General features: G+C 46.1%; 1 protein-coding gene across 3 annotated transcripts in view; it reads left to right on the top strand.

Moving 5' to 3' along the window:
• C12H10orf90 (chromosome 12 C10orf90 homolog) overlaps positions 1 to 18132 on the top strand; it is a 258213-nt gene that overhangs the window by 210102 nt on the left and 29979 nt on the right. Inside the window, exon 6 of one of the 3 annotated variants that reach the window (XM_088842544.1) lies at positions 17642 to 17929. The exons of 1 other annotated variant lie outside the window; for it this stretch is intronic. In XM_088842544.1, the coding sequence (XP_088698670.1) occupies positions 17642 to 17929 (288 nt within the window). Of the gene's footprint in view, positions 1 to 17638; positions 17930 to 18132 lie in introns of all 3 variants that reach the window. One more of the 3 variants, XM_055425902.2, reaches the window with a different exon arrangement.

The raw sequence follows: 18132 nt of genomic DNA, 5'->3' as shown, positions 1-18132 counted from the left end.
TTTTAGGGCTGTGCTTTAGATGTGGACTTCCTGGGTGACGCTAGTGGTAAATAATCTGCTTACCAATGCAGGAGTCTCAGGAGACGTGGGTTCAATCTCTGGGTCAGGAAGATCCCCTGGAATAGGAAATGGTTATGACCAACCTAGACGCATATTAAAAAGCAGAGACATTACTTTGCCAACAAAGGTCCATCTAGTCAAAGCTATGGTTTTTCTAGTAGTCATGTTTGGATGTGAGTGTTGGACTATAAAGAAAGCTGAGCACCGAAGAATTGATGCTTTTGAACTGTGGTGCTGGAGAAGGCTCTTGACAGTTCCTTGGACTGCAAGGAGATCCAACCAGTCCATTCTAAAGGAAATCAGTCCTGAATATTCATTGGAAGGGCTGATGCTGAAGCTGCAACTCCAATACTTTGGCCACCTGATGCAAATAACTGACTCATTGGAAAAGACCCTGATGCTGGGAAAGATTGAAGGCAGGAGGAGAAGGGGACGACAGAGGATGAGGTGGTTGGATGGCATCACTGATTCAATGGACATGAGCTTGAATGAACTCCAGGAGTTGGTGATGGACAGGGAGGCCTGGCGTGCTGCAGTCCATGGGGTCACAAAGAGCTGGACACGACTGAGGGACTGAACTGAACCCACTCTAATATTCCTGCCTGGAAAATTCCATGGGCAGAGGAGACTGGTTGGCTATAGTCTACACAGTCGCAGAGAGTCGGACATGGCTGAGCACACGACTGAGCCTCTTAGATATGGGCCACTTTAGGGCTGTGTAAACTGCAACGATGGCTCACCTTTGCCCAGTGCATTACTCTTTCTGAGTTTTCATAATGTCCTGTGTCCTTCTCACAGAGCAGGGTGGTTATTATCCCGTTGTATAGATGAGTAACTTGAGGTTAAACAGGCAGACTGACTTGTGCACCATCATTGGTTAAAGGAAGGCAGAACCAGGAGGAATTGGACCCCAGATTTCTAGGAGTGTGTGCTAATTCTTTTACCACTTGTGTTCCAAGTGTCTTCCATCTTCCTGAGGTGGCATCGGGATGTAAACTTGGCATCCTGGGTGGATTAGTGACCCCCCTTTCTGAGGGGTCATGACCAGGTCAGTGGACCCGACCTTGGTGGGATTCCAAGTAGCTGATGACCAATCTCTGCTCACCAGCAAACTGATGGAAACCGTAGACAATGTTGAGATGCATCAAGATGTTTTAGTACCTATGGCATAGGATATTACAAATGTGTTCATGCCGTTTTGGTGAATCAACATAGATAGTCATAGTACAAGGTTCTGAAGAGTGACTATCTGAAAACTGTTACTCTGAAAAATTTTTTGACCTATCACAAACTACTATTTTTTTTACAATGTTTACATTTGCACTAATTTTAGAATATGGATATAGTGCCAAAATAGGACAGTTTTCTTGTACTCCTCACTGCACTAAAGCTAACACATACCATGTTAACAACAACCATTTTAAAAACATTTTCTTAAATAACAATCATCAATGCAGCCTAAAGACCAACCACCTGCGAAGTCACTTTTGGAAGAGTGCTGTATTTACCCTGCAGCTTAACTCCCAAGAGTCCTTTGAAAGGCATCAGGAAAACAGAATGGCTCAGAGGACTCTAGCCCACCAGGCTTCTCTGTCCGTAGAATTTTCCAGATGAGAATACTGGCATGGGTTGCCATTCCCTTCTTCAGGGATCTTCCCAACCCAGGGATTGAACCCGGGCCTTCTACTTTGCAGGTGGATTCTTTACCACTGAGTCACCAGGGTAACCCCAGGGGACAGCAGGAACTGGATAGAACCAGAGGATGTGCAACGTGGCAACCTACCTTCCTAAGAGAAGTTTTTAGAAAACTTAGTTGGGGTGTTTAGAGATATAAAAGCCCAATAAAAACTAGTTCACTATTTATTTTTCTTCCTACTTTGAAATCAAGAATAAAACAGACATTATGACCCCCAAGAAAAGGCAAGAGGGGTTGATATGGAAGAAAAGTGCACATCCTACCATCATTCTGTATAATTCACTGCCAGAGGTGCCAGTCTGTATAACACGACACTCAGCTGTATTAACTGAACTTTCAAAAATGTCACAGGAAAATGATTTTCTCTCCAGCCTATGTGAGACAGGTAGAAAGAGTAAAAGTACATGGGGCCTCTCTCTTCTCCCCAGAGATATCTTCTCTCCAGAGATATATTAGTTCAGAAGGACTTGTCGTTTTTTGCGATTTTGCACTCTCCACTTTACTCCAAAATGATGACTTTTCAACAAGACGATGATAAGTTTATTTTTGCACAGCAACCCCTCCTCTCTTTAGGATATAAGTGAAATGCATCTACTACGCAGATACTCACTGTAGCATTTAAGAAACAGTTAAGCATCTTTCCGTTTTTCCCAAACCTAAGTGGTCTCTCAAGGCAAGCCCATGAACAAAATATGTTTTGTTCCTTATGACAAGTAAATGTGAGGGATGTCCTCATGAAAGGAATTGGAAAGTGAGTGCTTTCAATTGCTACACCACCTGTTTACCTCATTGGGAGATGATGGTCATTTGGGGAGGGGGGTGTAGGGGATGAAAGGACCTGAAATATATGAGCCTCGTGGTCTTAGGAGATGGAGGCCAGCATCAGAGCCTCAGCCTCTGTGTGCCGACTGTGGCCTGGCCGGCCCTGGTTCAGCCTCTTTCAACTGCTTGATTTATTCTTCATTACTGTTTTCACGTGGCCTGTGCTTCTCTGCAGAGGCCTTGGGGAGTCTCTCCAATCATGATTTTCAAAAATAGTTCTTCAAAGGGTGCAGCATTCTTAGAAAAAGAGGCACTCAGGGCCACATGTTTCCAGCTGAGTTTGGGTTGACATGATTGAGGTTTGTAAAAAGCATCTGAGAAAACCAGAAAAATGCCATCAGCCAGACAAGAAAATGCTTCCAGCGGGTTCCCATAGCTCTGAGAAGGAGAACCCAGAGCCTTTTCCATGGGAATCCTGCAGCCTTGGAATTCACTTCCTGTTCTGACATGGAACCCTCAGAAGTATTTATATCTTCTCCAAATGGGGTTTCCAGATCCTGGGATGGAATCAAGGGTCTGGCTGGGGTTGGTAGGAGGAACCTGCCTGACCTGGGAAGGCAGGAAGGGGAGGCACTGTGTATCAGACAAGCCTGTCTCCTTCCTGGCCCCAACCCCACAAAGCACCGAAATAGGGGATTCCTTCCTTAAGGCCAGAGTCCTGAAACCGCACATGGAAACTGTGTACAGGAAGACACATTGAGAAAGGGAATTCTGAGATCAGAGTCCTCAACAGTATTATAAAATCCCTAATTTTATAACTCACTCCTTAGGCCCGGACTTTGATCATTTTAAGCTCTTCAAACTGGCTCTTTAATTTTGCTCATTTCCTTTACCACTCAGCACGGAATCAACCAGTTTCTGGCCTACGTCCAGTGACCGCTGCGTTAAGGTTAAAGATTTGCTGCTCCTAACACCTGATGATTTCCATCTTCATCTTAATTATATTAAATGAGTCCCATGCAGACACATGTGCCCATTTTCTACTCATTTTTATAAGGCAGGGTAACCGCAGGATATATTCAAGTAATTGCCAGAGAACAAGCCTTCCAGACGAGAATGACAGCCGTGCTGGGGCTCGAGGCCACATGGGGATGTGCCCACATCCAGCCTCCAAGTGTGGAAGCCCTCATGGGGGGAGGGTGTTTCAAAATGTGGGTACATCAAAATGTACCTGTGGGTGGGCCACTCGGGGACTTACAATAGACCAGTCAGAGGTACGAAGGCCTTCACCTTGCCTTCATCTTCTCTGGATGAGCCCCTACTGGCTGCTTTGGCTGGAGGCCTTCCTGAACTGCATGATATCATCACAGACACTAGTGCATGTTGTGTTTTTCTGCCCTTGGCTTTCTGAACGACTTTTTTCTATGTCACTTTGACATGTTCATTAACTGGAAGACCCCGCTGGGCTCTCTCAGTCAGCTCCCACCCATCAGGCTCATTCACTGTTGGGTCATTGGACTTCTCAGAACAGGTAGCAACCCCTCAGGTCAGTGCCGGAGTCAGAATTCGCTGTTGGGCAGATCTTCACCTGGTCTGTCCAAGTGACATCTGTTGGTTCTGTGATGGGGCCGTGACTCCCCAGGGGCCTGAGCCTGAGTCCTTAGAAGTGTGCTTTTTTCCCTTGGCTTGCTTGCCAATGGAGGACCAGAGCAAACCATCTGATGATGCAGGCTAGGTCTCTGGACCATCTCGTGAGTCCATTAGAGTGGGTTCCTGGTGGGGGCGTTTCTGGGCTAAAGGGTAAGTCCACCTGCGATTCTGCTGGACATCACCAATGTTCCCTGCTTTGTAAGCTGTGTGGGCTTTTTTTTTTAATAAGTGAGTTAAGTCCATTTATATTCATGGAATGACTGATGTTTGGTGCCAACTTTGTCATAAATTTGTAATTTTTTTGGTTATTTGTTCATCTCTAAGATATGTATTCATTACTCTTTGTTTATAATTTTCTCCTAGTTTTTATTAATAAGGTTTGCGTCTTTGTTCTGGTGGTTACATTTGTACTTGTACCTTTTAAAATTGAAGTATAATTAATTTTCAATGTTGTGGTAGTTTCACGTATACAGTAAAGTGATTCCGTTTTATATATATGTGCATATATATATGTACATACACTCTTCAGTTATGTATGTATGCACGCATGCATGCTAAGTCACTTCAGTCATGTCTGACTCTATGACCCTATGGGCTGTAGCCTACCAGACTCGTCAGTCCCTGGGGATTCTCCAGGCAAGACTACCGGAGTGGGTTACCATGCCCTCCTCAAGGGGATCTTCCCCACCCAGGGATTGATCCTGTATCTCCTGCATTGCAGGTGGATTCTTCACCCACTGAGCCATTGGGGAAGCTCTATTATAAGATATTGAGTATAGTTCCCTGTGTTATACAGTAGGTTTTCAGTGGTGTGTATCTGTTTATCCCAAACTCCTAATATATCTCTCCCTTTGTACTTGTACCTTTTTGAATGTCCTCAATCCCTAATCTGAGAGCAGCTGAAGGGATAAAAGAGGCTGGGAAACCAGAAGGCTGGTCTGGGAGTCTTTACAACTGTTGTTCCACAATCTTGCTTTCCTTGTAGGCACGTGGCAGGACTATATGTCCCTCTACTTTGACAGTCTGCCGTGGTCACTGCAACTGAGCAATTGGAAGGCTTGGGAGTGGAAGCCCTGATGGGCCAGTACAGTCTGTGCCCTTTCTCCTAAACTCCGGGGTCACGGAAGCAGAGGCCAAGGTGGCACCTCCAGGAGGCTCTTTGATGAGCAAAGTCCTGTGGGCTGGCTCTGGGCGTGTGCCTTGTGCTGCGCCCACCTGGGAAGGGGCTTCCAGGGCCGACTCTGACTCAGTCGGTCAGAGGTAAGGGCTGAACCTACCTCTGTGTAAGGCCCCAGGTGTGGTCAGTGCCCTTCCCAGCTCATAGCTTTAGTAGCCAGGTGCTGAGTCACAGAATTTGCTTCTGTTCTTTGTTTTTTATTGTAACCTAGCTTAGTAGTACTCAAAGTGTGGTTCCTGGAATTGAAGCCTCAGTACCACCACCCGGGAGAAATGTACACTTCCGAGCTCTGCTTTGTATCTACTGAGTTGGAAACACTGGAGCTGGACTGCCCCAGATAATGGATTTCAATAAGGTCTCCCTGTGATTCTAAAGCATGCTACCACTAACTGGGCCGATCCAGAAGCATACCTCGGTAGGTGGGGTTCAATCAATTATGACTTGTGTTTAATTTTGAGTAACAATACATTCAAAAAGCAGTGGCTTGAGAATGGAAAAGTTTATTTTTGTTGTAAAAGAAATCCAGGCGTGGGCAGTCTGGGGCAGGTATGGGAGGCCCACAGTGTCCTCAGAAAGCTCAAGTGCCTGTCTTTCTGCTCCACAGTCCTTCAGGTGTGACCCTCATTATGATGCTTGTAGAATAGTTGCCAGGATTCCAGCCATCACATCCACATCCATAGTGAATACCAGGTGAACATCCCCTCTTGAGACCCTCCCAGAAGTTCTTCCAAAGGACTTCTGCTTATCTCTCACTGGCCAGAGCAGTAGCCTACCAGAGCAAGACACGGGTTTTCGCTAGGCCTGTTATCACCTTGAACAAAATGAAGATTCTGTAAGTAAGAAAAAGTATAAGAATGGATATTGAGTGGGCAACCAACTGAGTCTACCAGAGATGGTGGGAACTTGAGGTCGTCAGTGATAACGTTCAAGACGTGGAGAGAGCAACATTCTGTGAATTAAATGAGTTGTTGGATGTCATCAGAGAGTGGGAGGTTTTAATTTACTGACCAGAGGAGAGGAAGCTTTGGGTATGGGGACGTTTCAGGTATGGGATGTGGTGTAGGAGTGGGGACTGGAGTGAAGGTGATGTCATTGGGTATAAGGAGGGCTGGAGTGGAGGTGATGTCATTGGTTGTAGGAGTGGATGTGATGGTCATTTGTTGTTGGAAGGGCTGGAGTGGAGGTGATGCTCATGGGTTATAGGAGTGGTGGGCTATATGTAGGTAGTGGTCATTGGTTGTAGGAGTGGAGGTGATGTCATTGGTTGTAGGAGGGGAGGTGATGTCATTGGTTGTAGGAGGGGAGGTGATGTCATTGGTTATAGGAGTGGACGTGATGGTCATTGGTTATAGGAGTGGAGGTGATGGTCATTGGTTGTAGGAGTGGACGTGATGGTCATTGGTTATAGGAGTGGACGTGATGGTCATTGGTTATAGGAAGGGAGGCGATGTCATTGGTTGTAGGAGTGGACGTGATGGTCATTGGTTGTAGGAGAGGAGGTGATGTCATTGGTTATAGGAGGGGAGGTGATGTCATTGGGTGGGAGGGAGTCAGAGTGGAGGTGATGGCCCTTGGTTGTAGGAGGGGCTGGAGTGAACTGTCCTTGACATGAGACCAGGAATTTTGCTGTTTTCACTGCTGCCTCCTAGGTGCTCTGTCTCTGTCAGTACCTGGTGCATAGTAGGTAGTCTGTGGATAGTTGTTGACAATAAGGAGATCAAGCAATTTCTTTGAAAGAGCAGGTTCAGTTCGGTTCAGTCGCTCAGTCGTGTCCAACTCTTTGCGACCCCGTGGACTGTAGCCTACAAGGCTTCTCTGTCCACGGGATTCTCCAGGCAAGAATACTGGAGTGGGTTACCATTTCCTTCTCCAGGGGATCTTCCCGACCCAGGGATCAAACCCGGGTCTCCTGCATTGGAGGCAGACGCTTTAACCTCTGAGCCACCAGGGAAGAGCAGGTAGTGGGGTAAAAGTCTGACCTGGAAGCTCCTCCCCCTCAGCACACACGCACACACCACACATACTACATGCACACCACCCACACACACATCACGTGTACCACACGCACCCCCCCACACACACACACACTCTGGGATGACGGCTGACTCTGAGCAGCACTTTACTCTGCAGGAGCCTTAACCAAGGTTCTCTCCTGCTTCCATCGACACCTCGAAGTTCAGTCTGAGTTTTAAATCAGTTTCTAGTATCTAGTGTTACCTGCTTGGTAATGCTCAGAGCTCCCAAGAAAAGCAAGGGGAGGAGGAGAGATGAAAGCTGCCAGAATTATCAAGCAAAATGGAAAGATGGCCACTGATGGCAATACCTCCCCCCAAGTGACAGTGTGTGGTGAGCCCTGCTTTTGCATACTACCGGTGTGGCAGAGGGTGACCCTGTCTGGCTATAAGCTATATCCAAAATGGAGATGGCAGGGAAACAGTCGTGTGTTATTTCACTGGAGATGTACCACAGCTCCCTGAGAAAACCACTGTGCAGATTTTTGTGAGTGACAGATTGTCAATGGTTTCTACTTTTTCTTTTTTAAAAAAATTAATTTAATAGAAGGCTAATTACTTTACAATATTGTAGTGGTTTTGCCAAACATCGACATGAATCAGCCACGGGCACACATGTGTTCTCCATCCAGAACCCCGCTCCCACCTCCCTCCCCATCCCATCCCTCAGGGTCGTCCCAGTGCACCAGCCCTGAGCACCCTGTCTCATGCTTTGAACCTGGACCGGCAATTCACTTCACATATGATAATATACATGTTTCAATACCATTCTCCCAAATCATCCCACCCTCACCTTCTCCCACAGAGTCCAAAAGACTGTTCTTTTCAGTATTTCAAATTTGACATGGCTTTTATAATTTAGAAAATTTTTAAAAGGAAATATCCCTTACTGAAAAAAAATCATCCCCTCAAATAGTAGCCTCTGGAAACTTTAACAACAAGTTTTGATAAAAGCTTAAATGCTTTTGTCTGTGCTTTGAGAATCTAATTCATGCTTTGGGATAAAGAATTATAGGACTATCGATCATCTGGGACTCCTTCCTCAGTGTCAGGTAGAAAGGTGTGATCTAATCATTGAGTGAAATGTCCCTCTTATCACCTGCAAGAGAGGCCGGGTAATCCTTTTATTAGACAATGGGCAGGTGAGTGTGTGTGTGTGTTCACGTGTACATATGTATGTATGTATGTATATATTTTTTACCTCCAAATATGTATATGTGTTCAGATTTTTGTTCAGTAGTCTTAAAACTCAAGGATTATGACATAATTGGAAACACAGCTCTGTCCAGTGACCCAGTGACCATTCTACTGTCTAGAATGGATAAAATAATCTACATTGCTCTCTGCAGTAAACGCATGCATGACCCTTTATGAGCACTGGGTGCAGACTCCACACAAGCTGTCTTTTTTTAAATTGAAGTATAATTAATTTATAATGTTGTGTTAGTTTCGGGTGTATGGCACAGTGGTTGAAATGCATATATAATTCTTTTCCAGATTCTTTTCCCTTGTAGGTTTTCACAAAATATTGAGTAGTGCTTCCTGTGCTATAATAGGTCCTTTTTGGTTATGTATTTTATATATAGTAGTATATATTGGTTAATCTCAAACTCCTAATTTATACCTCTCCCCCTTTCCCCTTTGGTAACCATAAATTTATTTTCATTGTCGGTCGGTTTCTTTCTGTTATGTAAGTAAGCTCATTTGTATCTTATTTTTAGACTCCACATGTAAGCAGTGTCATATGTTATTTGTCTTTGATTTACTTACTATGATAATCTATAGGTCCATCCGTGTTGCTGCAAGTGGTATTATTATTTTTTTAGACTGAGTAGTAAGCCACTGTGTGTGTGTGTGTGCGTGTGTGTGTGTTTGACCCGTTTATCTGTCAGTGGACACTGAGGTCGCTTCTATGTCTTGGCGATCATAAATAGAGCTGCTATGGATATAGGAGGTGGATGTATCTTTTTGAAGTATAGCTTTGTCTGGATATATGCCCAGGAATGGGATTGCAGGATCATATGGTAACTCTATTTTTAGTTTTTTAAGAAACTGCCATACTGTTTTTCACCGAGGCTGTAGCCCACATGGTTTCTTGAAACTTAACCCTAGAACAATAAAAATAACCATAGTGCTTCTTCCCCCTTTCCTTCTGAATCCAGAGTTCTTCCACTCCCAGGGCTTGAATATTTTTGTCTTAATAATATATTGACATCTTAACATTGCTTAGCACCCTCCCCTAATCTGCTCTGGATACCCAAAAGGGAAGGCTCCTTTCAGAGGGCCATAGCTGCTGCCATTGCTTTTCCCAAGTTATTTCTTGGTCATCACCCCTCCCCAATTTGTCTCCTCCTTTAGGGAGAAATGTATATGCTTACAGTAGGAGAAACCTGTTTACTATCTAGGAAGGGCTGGCATGGACAGGAAGTCTTGTTTCCTGACAAAGAAAGGACCCGCTTGTGCGTTTCCGCTGGCCCAGCTGCCTTTGGACTCCCCTCCATCCTTGCCGGCCGACCTTTGAGTTGCTGTCTGTTCCCCGGATTTCTTCTCTTTCCTCTTCCCGGAGGCGCCAGCTCCAGCTCTGCTCCTGCTGTGTGGCTGGGCTTTGGGACTTGCAGGTCCAAGCACAGCTTCCCCTCCTGACCCTCTCCTCTCCTCTCCGCCAGGGGCTGTTTATTCCATTTGCTCCTTCCCCCCACCCCACCCTCTTTCCCCTTTCTCTGACTCCCCGCCTGGCTTGCAGCATCTCTGCACAGAAATTTAACAGAAATGTGCTGAAATAATTACCGGTTACCAGCTGATTTTAAACAGAAGTCTGGATCGGGCAGAAGACAGGGTACCACATGGACACCCCTTTCCACGTGAGGAAATCAACTTTTCAACTGCTGCCAGAAGGTGAAGCCTTGGTCGGTTGTAAAGCAGAGAACACACCCACCAGCTTCGTCCATCGTGAAAGCCTTTTCTTTGCTGGCTCTGTTGCTTGTTTCTCTGCGGGTCATGAGCAAGCCCTTTTATTTCTTCTTCTGCGTGCTGTAATTGAGGTGGTTTGAGGATCTCTCTCCTGTTGAGTGGGGGAAATATCAAGCCAACCATACCTGCTGGAGAAACTGGGTCTGCTCTGAGCACCAGGGTTCCTGCCTCTTCCTCTTTAGCGATCTCCGCATCCACAGGTTGGCAAGGTTTGAGCTGAGAATGCCTGGCCTTCCCTTGAGCAGCAGCCGCCTGTGTCCCAGTGCTAGAATGTGCTGTGCGAAGTGGCTTCAGTCGTGTCTGACTCCGTGTGACCCCATGGACTGTAGCCCACCGGCTTCCTCTGTCCATGGAGTTCTGCAGGCAAGAATACCAGAGCGGGTTGCTGGTTCATTCTCCAGGGGATCTTCCCAACCCAGGGATCAAACCTGCTTCTCGTACATCTCCTGCACTGGCAGACAGGTTCTTTACTTCTGGAGCCACCTGGGGTGAGGGACAGCAAAATCCTGCCCAAAGTGAGAAGGGTCTGCAATTCACCCCCTGGAACCATCCAGCGTAGTCTTCCATTTGATGTCTGCACAGTCCTACCCAGCTCACTTCTTTGATTTCCAGTAAGACACAGGAATGGAGTTTGCTGCAGGTCAGCCCACAGGAGAGGCAGGAAGGTCAGACAGGTCAATTATGGATAAAATGTGGACACATGAGCTTTAAAAAGGCAGTAATGGGTTGAGGGCAGTCTGGGGCGACTCAGGGCAGTGGCAGATAGCATCAGGTTTTTAGGAGAGCATAATCTCAGATATGCAGATGACACTACCCTTATGGCAGAAAGTGAAGAGGAACTCAAAAGCCTCTTGATGAAAGTGAAAGAGGAGAGTGAAAGGTTGGCTTGAAGCTCAACATTCAGAAAACAAAGATCATGGCATCTGGTCCCATCACTTCATGGGAAATAGATGGAAAAACAGTGGAAACAGTGTCAGACTTTATGTTTTTGGGCTCCAAAATCACTGCAGATGCTGATTGCAGCCATGAAATTAAAAGACGCTTACTCCTTGGAAGGAAAGTTATGACCAACCTTGATAATATATTAAAAAGCAGAGACATTACTTTGCCAACAAAGGTCCGTCTAGTCAAGGCAATGGTTTTTCCCGTGATCATGTATGGATGTGAGAGTTGGACTGTGAAGAAAGCTGATTGCTGAAGAATTGATGCTTTTGAACTGTGGTGTTGGAGAAGACTCTTGAGAGTCCCTTGTACCGCAAGGAGATCCAACCAGTCCATTCTAGGGGAGATCGATCCTGGGTGTTCATTGGAGGGACTGATGCTAAAGCTGAAACTGCAATACTTTGGCCACCTCATGTGACGAGTTGACTCACTGGAAAAGACTCTGATGCTGGGAAGGGTTGGGGGTGGGAGGAGAAGGGGACGACAGAGAATGAGATGGCTGGATGGCATCACCGACTCTGTGGACATGAGTTTGAGTGAACTCCGGGAGTTGGTGATGGACAGGGAGGCCTGGCGTGCTGTGATTCATGGGGTCGCGGAGAGTCGGACACGACTGAGCGACTGAACTGAAGACCCCCCTGTTTAGAAGCTGGTATTTATTTTGATGACCCAGAAATATCAACATAAGCTGGTTACTGCATTTCTAAGACAGTCTGTTGTACAATGGTCTAACGTTTGAGGGGAGAAAATATCACCTCCCGAAACAATCAAATGTGGAAGAAAATGTGGCCGTGGCTTCAAGGAAGTCTGTTTCGCTTAGAAATGTCTCTTTGGTTAATTGGCCAGCTTCGGTCTGGTTTCAGAGGCAGGAAAGTGCACGGAACTGAGACTCAAACCTTAAACAGAAGATCTTTCTAGAGAACTGCTTGACACCAAAATTTATCTGTCTGGAAATAGATTGTTCTAAAATGCGTTCTCTAGATGCGTTTCCCTGCCTTGGGCTGTCAAGGTTCCAACAGCGATGCTTTCTGAGCCTGCGTGTGATGTTCATGGTTTTCTCGCTCATCCCTTGAGATTCCACTGATGGAGTCTGGCGGCCGTGCTGGTCTTCTCCCGCCCCCAACCTCACTCTGCCCTGCCACCCCTTAGCAACCACCCTCCCCTGGCTCATTTCCTACTGTGAGTCAAAGTGCCACAGTTATTAGAATTGCGTGCCAACCAGGGAGCTATGGCTCAACAGGGGCTCATCTAAGAACACGAAAAATTATGTATCACTTTAATACTTAGAAGAAGTGAAATATCTTCTTCTATCAAATTGGTTCATTATGGCACTTTCCGGCCGGTGGAGCATCTTGAGGCTCAGGCAGGTTTTCCGCTTTTTATATTAAGGATTGCATGCCCCAATGCTACCCTTGCCTGGCCCAGATTCAAGTATCTTCTTGATACTGTGTTGGTGAAGTCCCCACTGTCCTCCCCACCCCCTCCCACCCTAAAGCTGGGGCAGCTTGGGACCGTTGTTTCAGCACAGAGAAGTGCCCTGCTGGCATTCAGCCCTGAGGTCTGCTGGTGAACGCGGTGAGTCAGGAACAGAAAATCTGACACAACCGGCTCCCCTGACTGTCCTGCTGCCTGCTGGTCCTGCCTGACACCCCGACTGTGGCCAGCCTCTTGTTTGCAGAGGCTCTTCTTCCCCAGAATCACAGCCCATCAACTCTCAGGGAAGTGATGGCCCAGCAAGTCTGCTGAACTCTCTTCTCCTGAAAGCTGCAATAATGTATTTACCTTAAAACAGCTGGCTTTGTGCTTGCTGTTCAGATATTCCATATTGAAAATATATTGTCTGTGGATACCTACATAGGTGGGTATGTTGTAGATGAAAGCAATGAATCAGGCAGCTCAAAATTTAGGCAGGTGGTTCTGTCTGGACAAGTATGATCCAGAAGAGGCTCAGGTAGAAACATTGAAGCCTGAGAAAGTTTCTGCTTAATCTTTGAGGATTCATGGGTGCTCTGATATCTTTAATTATAAATAATAATACATTTCACAATAAATAAAGAGCTTTAGAGGAACCCAGGAAAGCACTGTGTAATGGTCCAAGGAGGACTTAACTGATCTAAAGATAAGAGTGTAACACATTATTGACTGGAGACATATTAATACATCTTTATTACTCAAATGTTATTGACTGGGGAATTATCAATATGTTTTTAGGGAGTGATGCAATTAACATCACTGTGCAAAGCTGTTAGAGCTTAAAATTTAGGGCTCCTTATGAAACTGCAATACTTTGGCCACCTCATGCGACGAGTTGACTCACTGGAAAAGTCTCTGATGCTGGGAAAGGTTGGGGGCGGGAGGAGAAGGGGACGACGGAGAATGAGATGGCTGGATGGCATCACCGACTCTGTGGACATGAGTTTGAATGAACTCCGGGAGTTGGTGATGGACAGGGGGGCCTGGCGTGCTGTGATTCATGGGGTCGCGGAGAGTCGGACACGACTGAGCGACTGAACTGAACTGAACTGAATACAACTTAGGGTTGTTGTCATTCGTATTTTGTTCCCTTAGATCTTTGTTCCAACCTGGTGTATATTATAAACACAAGTTTATTACCATAGAATTTTCAAAAGTGACACATCACAAAATTGTGAGTGAAGAAGAATTTTTTCAGGGAGTTTTATGTAGATACTGTCTCTGATGTCTGAGTGACATATACCTTAGTGTCTCAGAAGATGCTAGTTCTTGAGAATATAATTCCGATGCAGATGATGTGAATACTAGCCCTTAACAAAAAGACAAAAAAACCTTAGTGATTGATTCTGATACAGAAAGTGAAAACAAAGCTAACATTACTAGAGAAGACTTCACAGGTGTGTCAGGTGTAACTGACTGTAATAAGCTGCAAAGTGTTAGTAAAATAACAGAAATAAGTTTTGGCCAGCCAAAATAAAAAAATGCTGGGCACGATTTTGATATTGACCAGGGGATTTTTGTGTTAGTTCCTGCAAAGCTTCCCCAGTCAAATATAACAGAAGGAATCCATGACCATTAAGCAGGTTTTTTGGTTGGTTTTGGTTTACCTCCTCGAACCCAGCCCGGCTCTGGGTAGGTGAGCTTGCTGGATAGTTGAGGGTAATGTGTTTTAGAGAAGGGAATGGAGGGGGGTGTTACTTTTGAAAGGGAACCTACAGGCCCAGCCCCTGCAGGCCTCGGGCTCAGGAAGCACGCTTTGAGTTCCAGTTCAAGAAACAGAAATCCCTGGCAGAAGCCGGTTTGATTCAGCTTCTCCGACGAAGGGCAGAGCCTTTGGAGGCGACAGGTCTTCATGAGGGTGATGTAGTTTTAAATCTGAGCCATGAATAGAGAACTCTTCAGTCTGCATGCAGAGGGTATGAGAAAAATAAGACCTTGTTGCCTGGCGTAGGCCCCACCGGGGGATCATTTCACGGCTGATGGTTGTGCTTCTCAGAATCCACAAAAAGGCCTGATCAATATGTTGTCAGGAAAGTTTTTCTTTGACTACACATTTTTCTTTTTCCCAGTTCACCAACTGTGTTCTACTTTGAGGAATTTGTTTTAACTCTTTCAAGTCACAATTGGAACATCTGACTTGTACATAATCACTCACATGAGAATTTACATTAAATCAGATAGAAAGTTAAAAAATAATAGGTAAGTAAGTAGGTGTGGGATAGGTAGGTGGACCTCAATTAGTCTGTAAATAATCCATTAATGTAAAGAATCTGATGTCAGGATGGAACTAGCAGACTAGGACTGCACCACTGATCGTTTGGTTTTTGAGTCTTTAAAGGAAGCCACAGAGAAAGGAGGAACGACTTTAGGACGTTTCCACTTACCATCTAAGCCGCCAGGGAAGCCCATGGTGTTTTATACTTACACAGAGCTGACAGATTTTGAAATACTCAGTTGTAAAGATTTCTCTGAATAAATTAGCAAAGCCCAGCTTTGCCATAAGAGCCATTTTTGTTGTTCAGTCACTGAGTCGTGTCCGACTGTTTGTGACCCCATGGACTGCAGCATGCCAGGCTCCTCCACTGTCTCAGAGTTTGCTCAGATTCATGTCCATTGAGTCAGTGATGCTATCTAACCATCTCATCTTCTGCTGCCCCCTTCTCCTGTTACCTTCAATCTTTCCCAGCATCAGGGTTTTTTCCAGTGAGTTGGCTCTTCATATCAGGTGGCCAAAGTATTGGAGCTTCAGCTTCAGCATCAGTCCTTCCAATGAGTATTCAGGACTGATTTCCCTTAGGATGGACTGATTGGATCTCCTTGCAGTCCAAAAGACTCTCGAGAGTCTTCTCCAGCATCTCAATTCAAAAGCATCAATTCTTTGGCACGCACCCTTCTTTATGGTCCAACTCTCACATGACTACTGGAAAAACCATAGCTTTGACTATACGGATCTTTGTTGGCAAAGTGATATCTCTGCTTTTTAATACATTATCTAGGTTTGCCGTAGCTTTCCTTCCAAGGAGCAAGCATCTTTTAATTTCATGGCTGCATATCCTTTTCCAGATGACAAGGTCAGTAATGACCACCATTTGTGGGGGCACTCACGTTCCAGGCAGAAGGACCCAGGGGCACTTTCCCTTCCCTTTGTTCGTGGAAGCAGGCATACTGGCTCCACCCCCTTGATGGCTCTCCTGCCTTGGTCCCACAGCCAGGATGCCCACCGAGGGGACCCCTGGGTTCTGTCTCCCCCTGCCCCGCCAGCCTTACCACCATCCACCTGTCCTCCCTGGCCACGGTGCCCAGGCTCAGAGAAGACGGGGCTGGAGTGGATTGCAGACAACTGGCATTTTAGGAGAAGTCACTGTTCTAATCAGCGCCGGGTAGTCATGGACTCATTGCCTTTCTGTGTATAAAACACCTCAGAAAATACGGTCAGAGTCTTCCAAGAATCTTGACTATGCCAGTGGTTCCCAGGACTTTTTCATCTGCCCCTGGATGCCGGAGGTCTGCACACTCCACTGGCAGCCATGCCTGTCCCCACTTTGGGGGCCTCAGCAATGGGAAGAGACAGCACCTGGTGAGGAGTCACTGCCGTATTTAAAGTGAACAACTTTAAAAAATAACTTTAAAAAATTTACAGAGTAGAGACTTCCCTGGAGGTTCAGTGGTTTAAGACTGCTTCCACTGCAGGGGTGCAGGTTCAGTCCCGGGTCAGAGAACTAGGATTCCACATACTACGTGGTGCGGCCAAATTAAAAAAGAAAAAAATTATAGAGTATTCTAAAAGAAGAAGAAGAAAGAAAACAAAAAGAGTACAAAATCAGAAAAGAGGAAAAGAGAAAGTCTCTCTCCCACCCCCAGTTCCTGGTCCCGTGTTGCCCTCTCCCGCTCCCAGGGTCTTCTGGGTCCTTCCAGAGATACTCTGCGCAAATAAGCCTGGACTCAGGAGGCAGGTCTGAACATAGTCCACTCTCTGCTCACTTGATAATGGATTTACAGACGATTCCATGACTACACGAGAGCACACGCCTCGCTCTTTTTCACCGCTGCAAAGTACAAAGTGCTGTAACTTGCTGAACAGGCCTCTACTGATGAGTATGAGGTGGTTTGCAGACCTTGATATGATGTTGTGGCAACGAGCAACGCGCGGTACACGGTTCAGACCCACTGCTGCATTAGACACGAGCGCAAGCGCCTGATGAGCTACCTCCTGCTCTGCACTCGCCACAGGACATACACTGGAATAATAACGATAGCAAACATTTATTACATGCTTAGTAGTACCAGCTACTGCGCAAAACACCTGGATCATTATTTTATTATAGCATTGCCTAGATTTTAGCATTTGGTATTTATATAAATAATATATATGTTATTTACTATATCAATGATGACAATATAAATATGTTGCTTATTATTTAAGTAGGTGAATTTATTAAGAAAATGAATATGATAAAATTAGACACATGATATTTAATATTCTTACCTTGTTGTAGTGTCACCTCAATTTTATGATGAGGTGGGAACTGAGCCCAGGTATCTGGCCCTAGAGTCAGTGTGCTAAACCGCCTGCTCAACTATCTACCGTCCAGAAGGGCTTCCGGGCTCCTAAGTACACCAGGGAGCATGGTCGCCTGAGGGCTTCATACATGACAGCATTGTATGTGGAAGGCTCCCGAGTGAACCCCGCGGACGTCTGGCCAGGACTGGTGACCACGTGTGTTGAGTTGCTGGGGGAGCATGTGCTCCAGGGCATCAGCGACTCCGTATCCACCTGCCCCCATCTCCCCGCCCCGCTCACCCCAGGCAGCGCTGCAGTCCATCTGCTTGTCTCTGGTTGAGCCTCAGATGTGGGCTCATCAGATGTTTTGAGCACAACTCTCATTTTATTTTTAGTAGAACCAAACGTATTTTCTGGAAGCAGCGAGAAGCAACAAGAAGGAGCACGTGAGATCGTGTCTGCTCCCCCAGTGGAATGGAAGCTGGTTAGAGACCCCCTTCCTGATGGTTCTAGCTCTCCAAGCAACAGCTCTCAGTCTAGTGACCTCTCTGAACCCACAGAGAGTCAGCAGCAGCGCCTCCCAAAACCCAAGGTCCCTTTACCAGGGTTCCTTTGCCCCTTCCAAGATCTGTGCGCATCTCCGCAGGAAGAACATGGTGTTCAGATAGAAAGAGAGGCCCCAGAAGGTAAGGAGCAAGGGAGGCAGGGATGAGACGGTTCTTCCTTGATCTTCATGGGGAAAACAGTGCAGGGTCTTCCTGGGCCCTGGTTCACCCCAGCTTCCCTTGTGATGCTGCCTTTATCCATCCGTGGGAGCCATGAGGGAAGCAAGGCCAGCAGGTCTAAATGGTGGGCAAGTCTGCCTCGCAGGCAGGGAGAAGGCAGCATT

This window comes from Moschus berezovskii, chromosome 12 (genome assembly GCF_049115385.1).
Source record: "Moschus berezovskii isolate FMDL1 chromosome 12, NW_MosBer_1.0, whole genome shotgun sequence".
Taxonomy (NCBI): domain Eukaryota; kingdom Metazoa; phylum Chordata; class Mammalia; order Artiodactyla; family Moschidae; genus Moschus; species Moschus berezovskii.
This window is presented reverse-complemented; position numbering and strand designations above follow the sequence as displayed.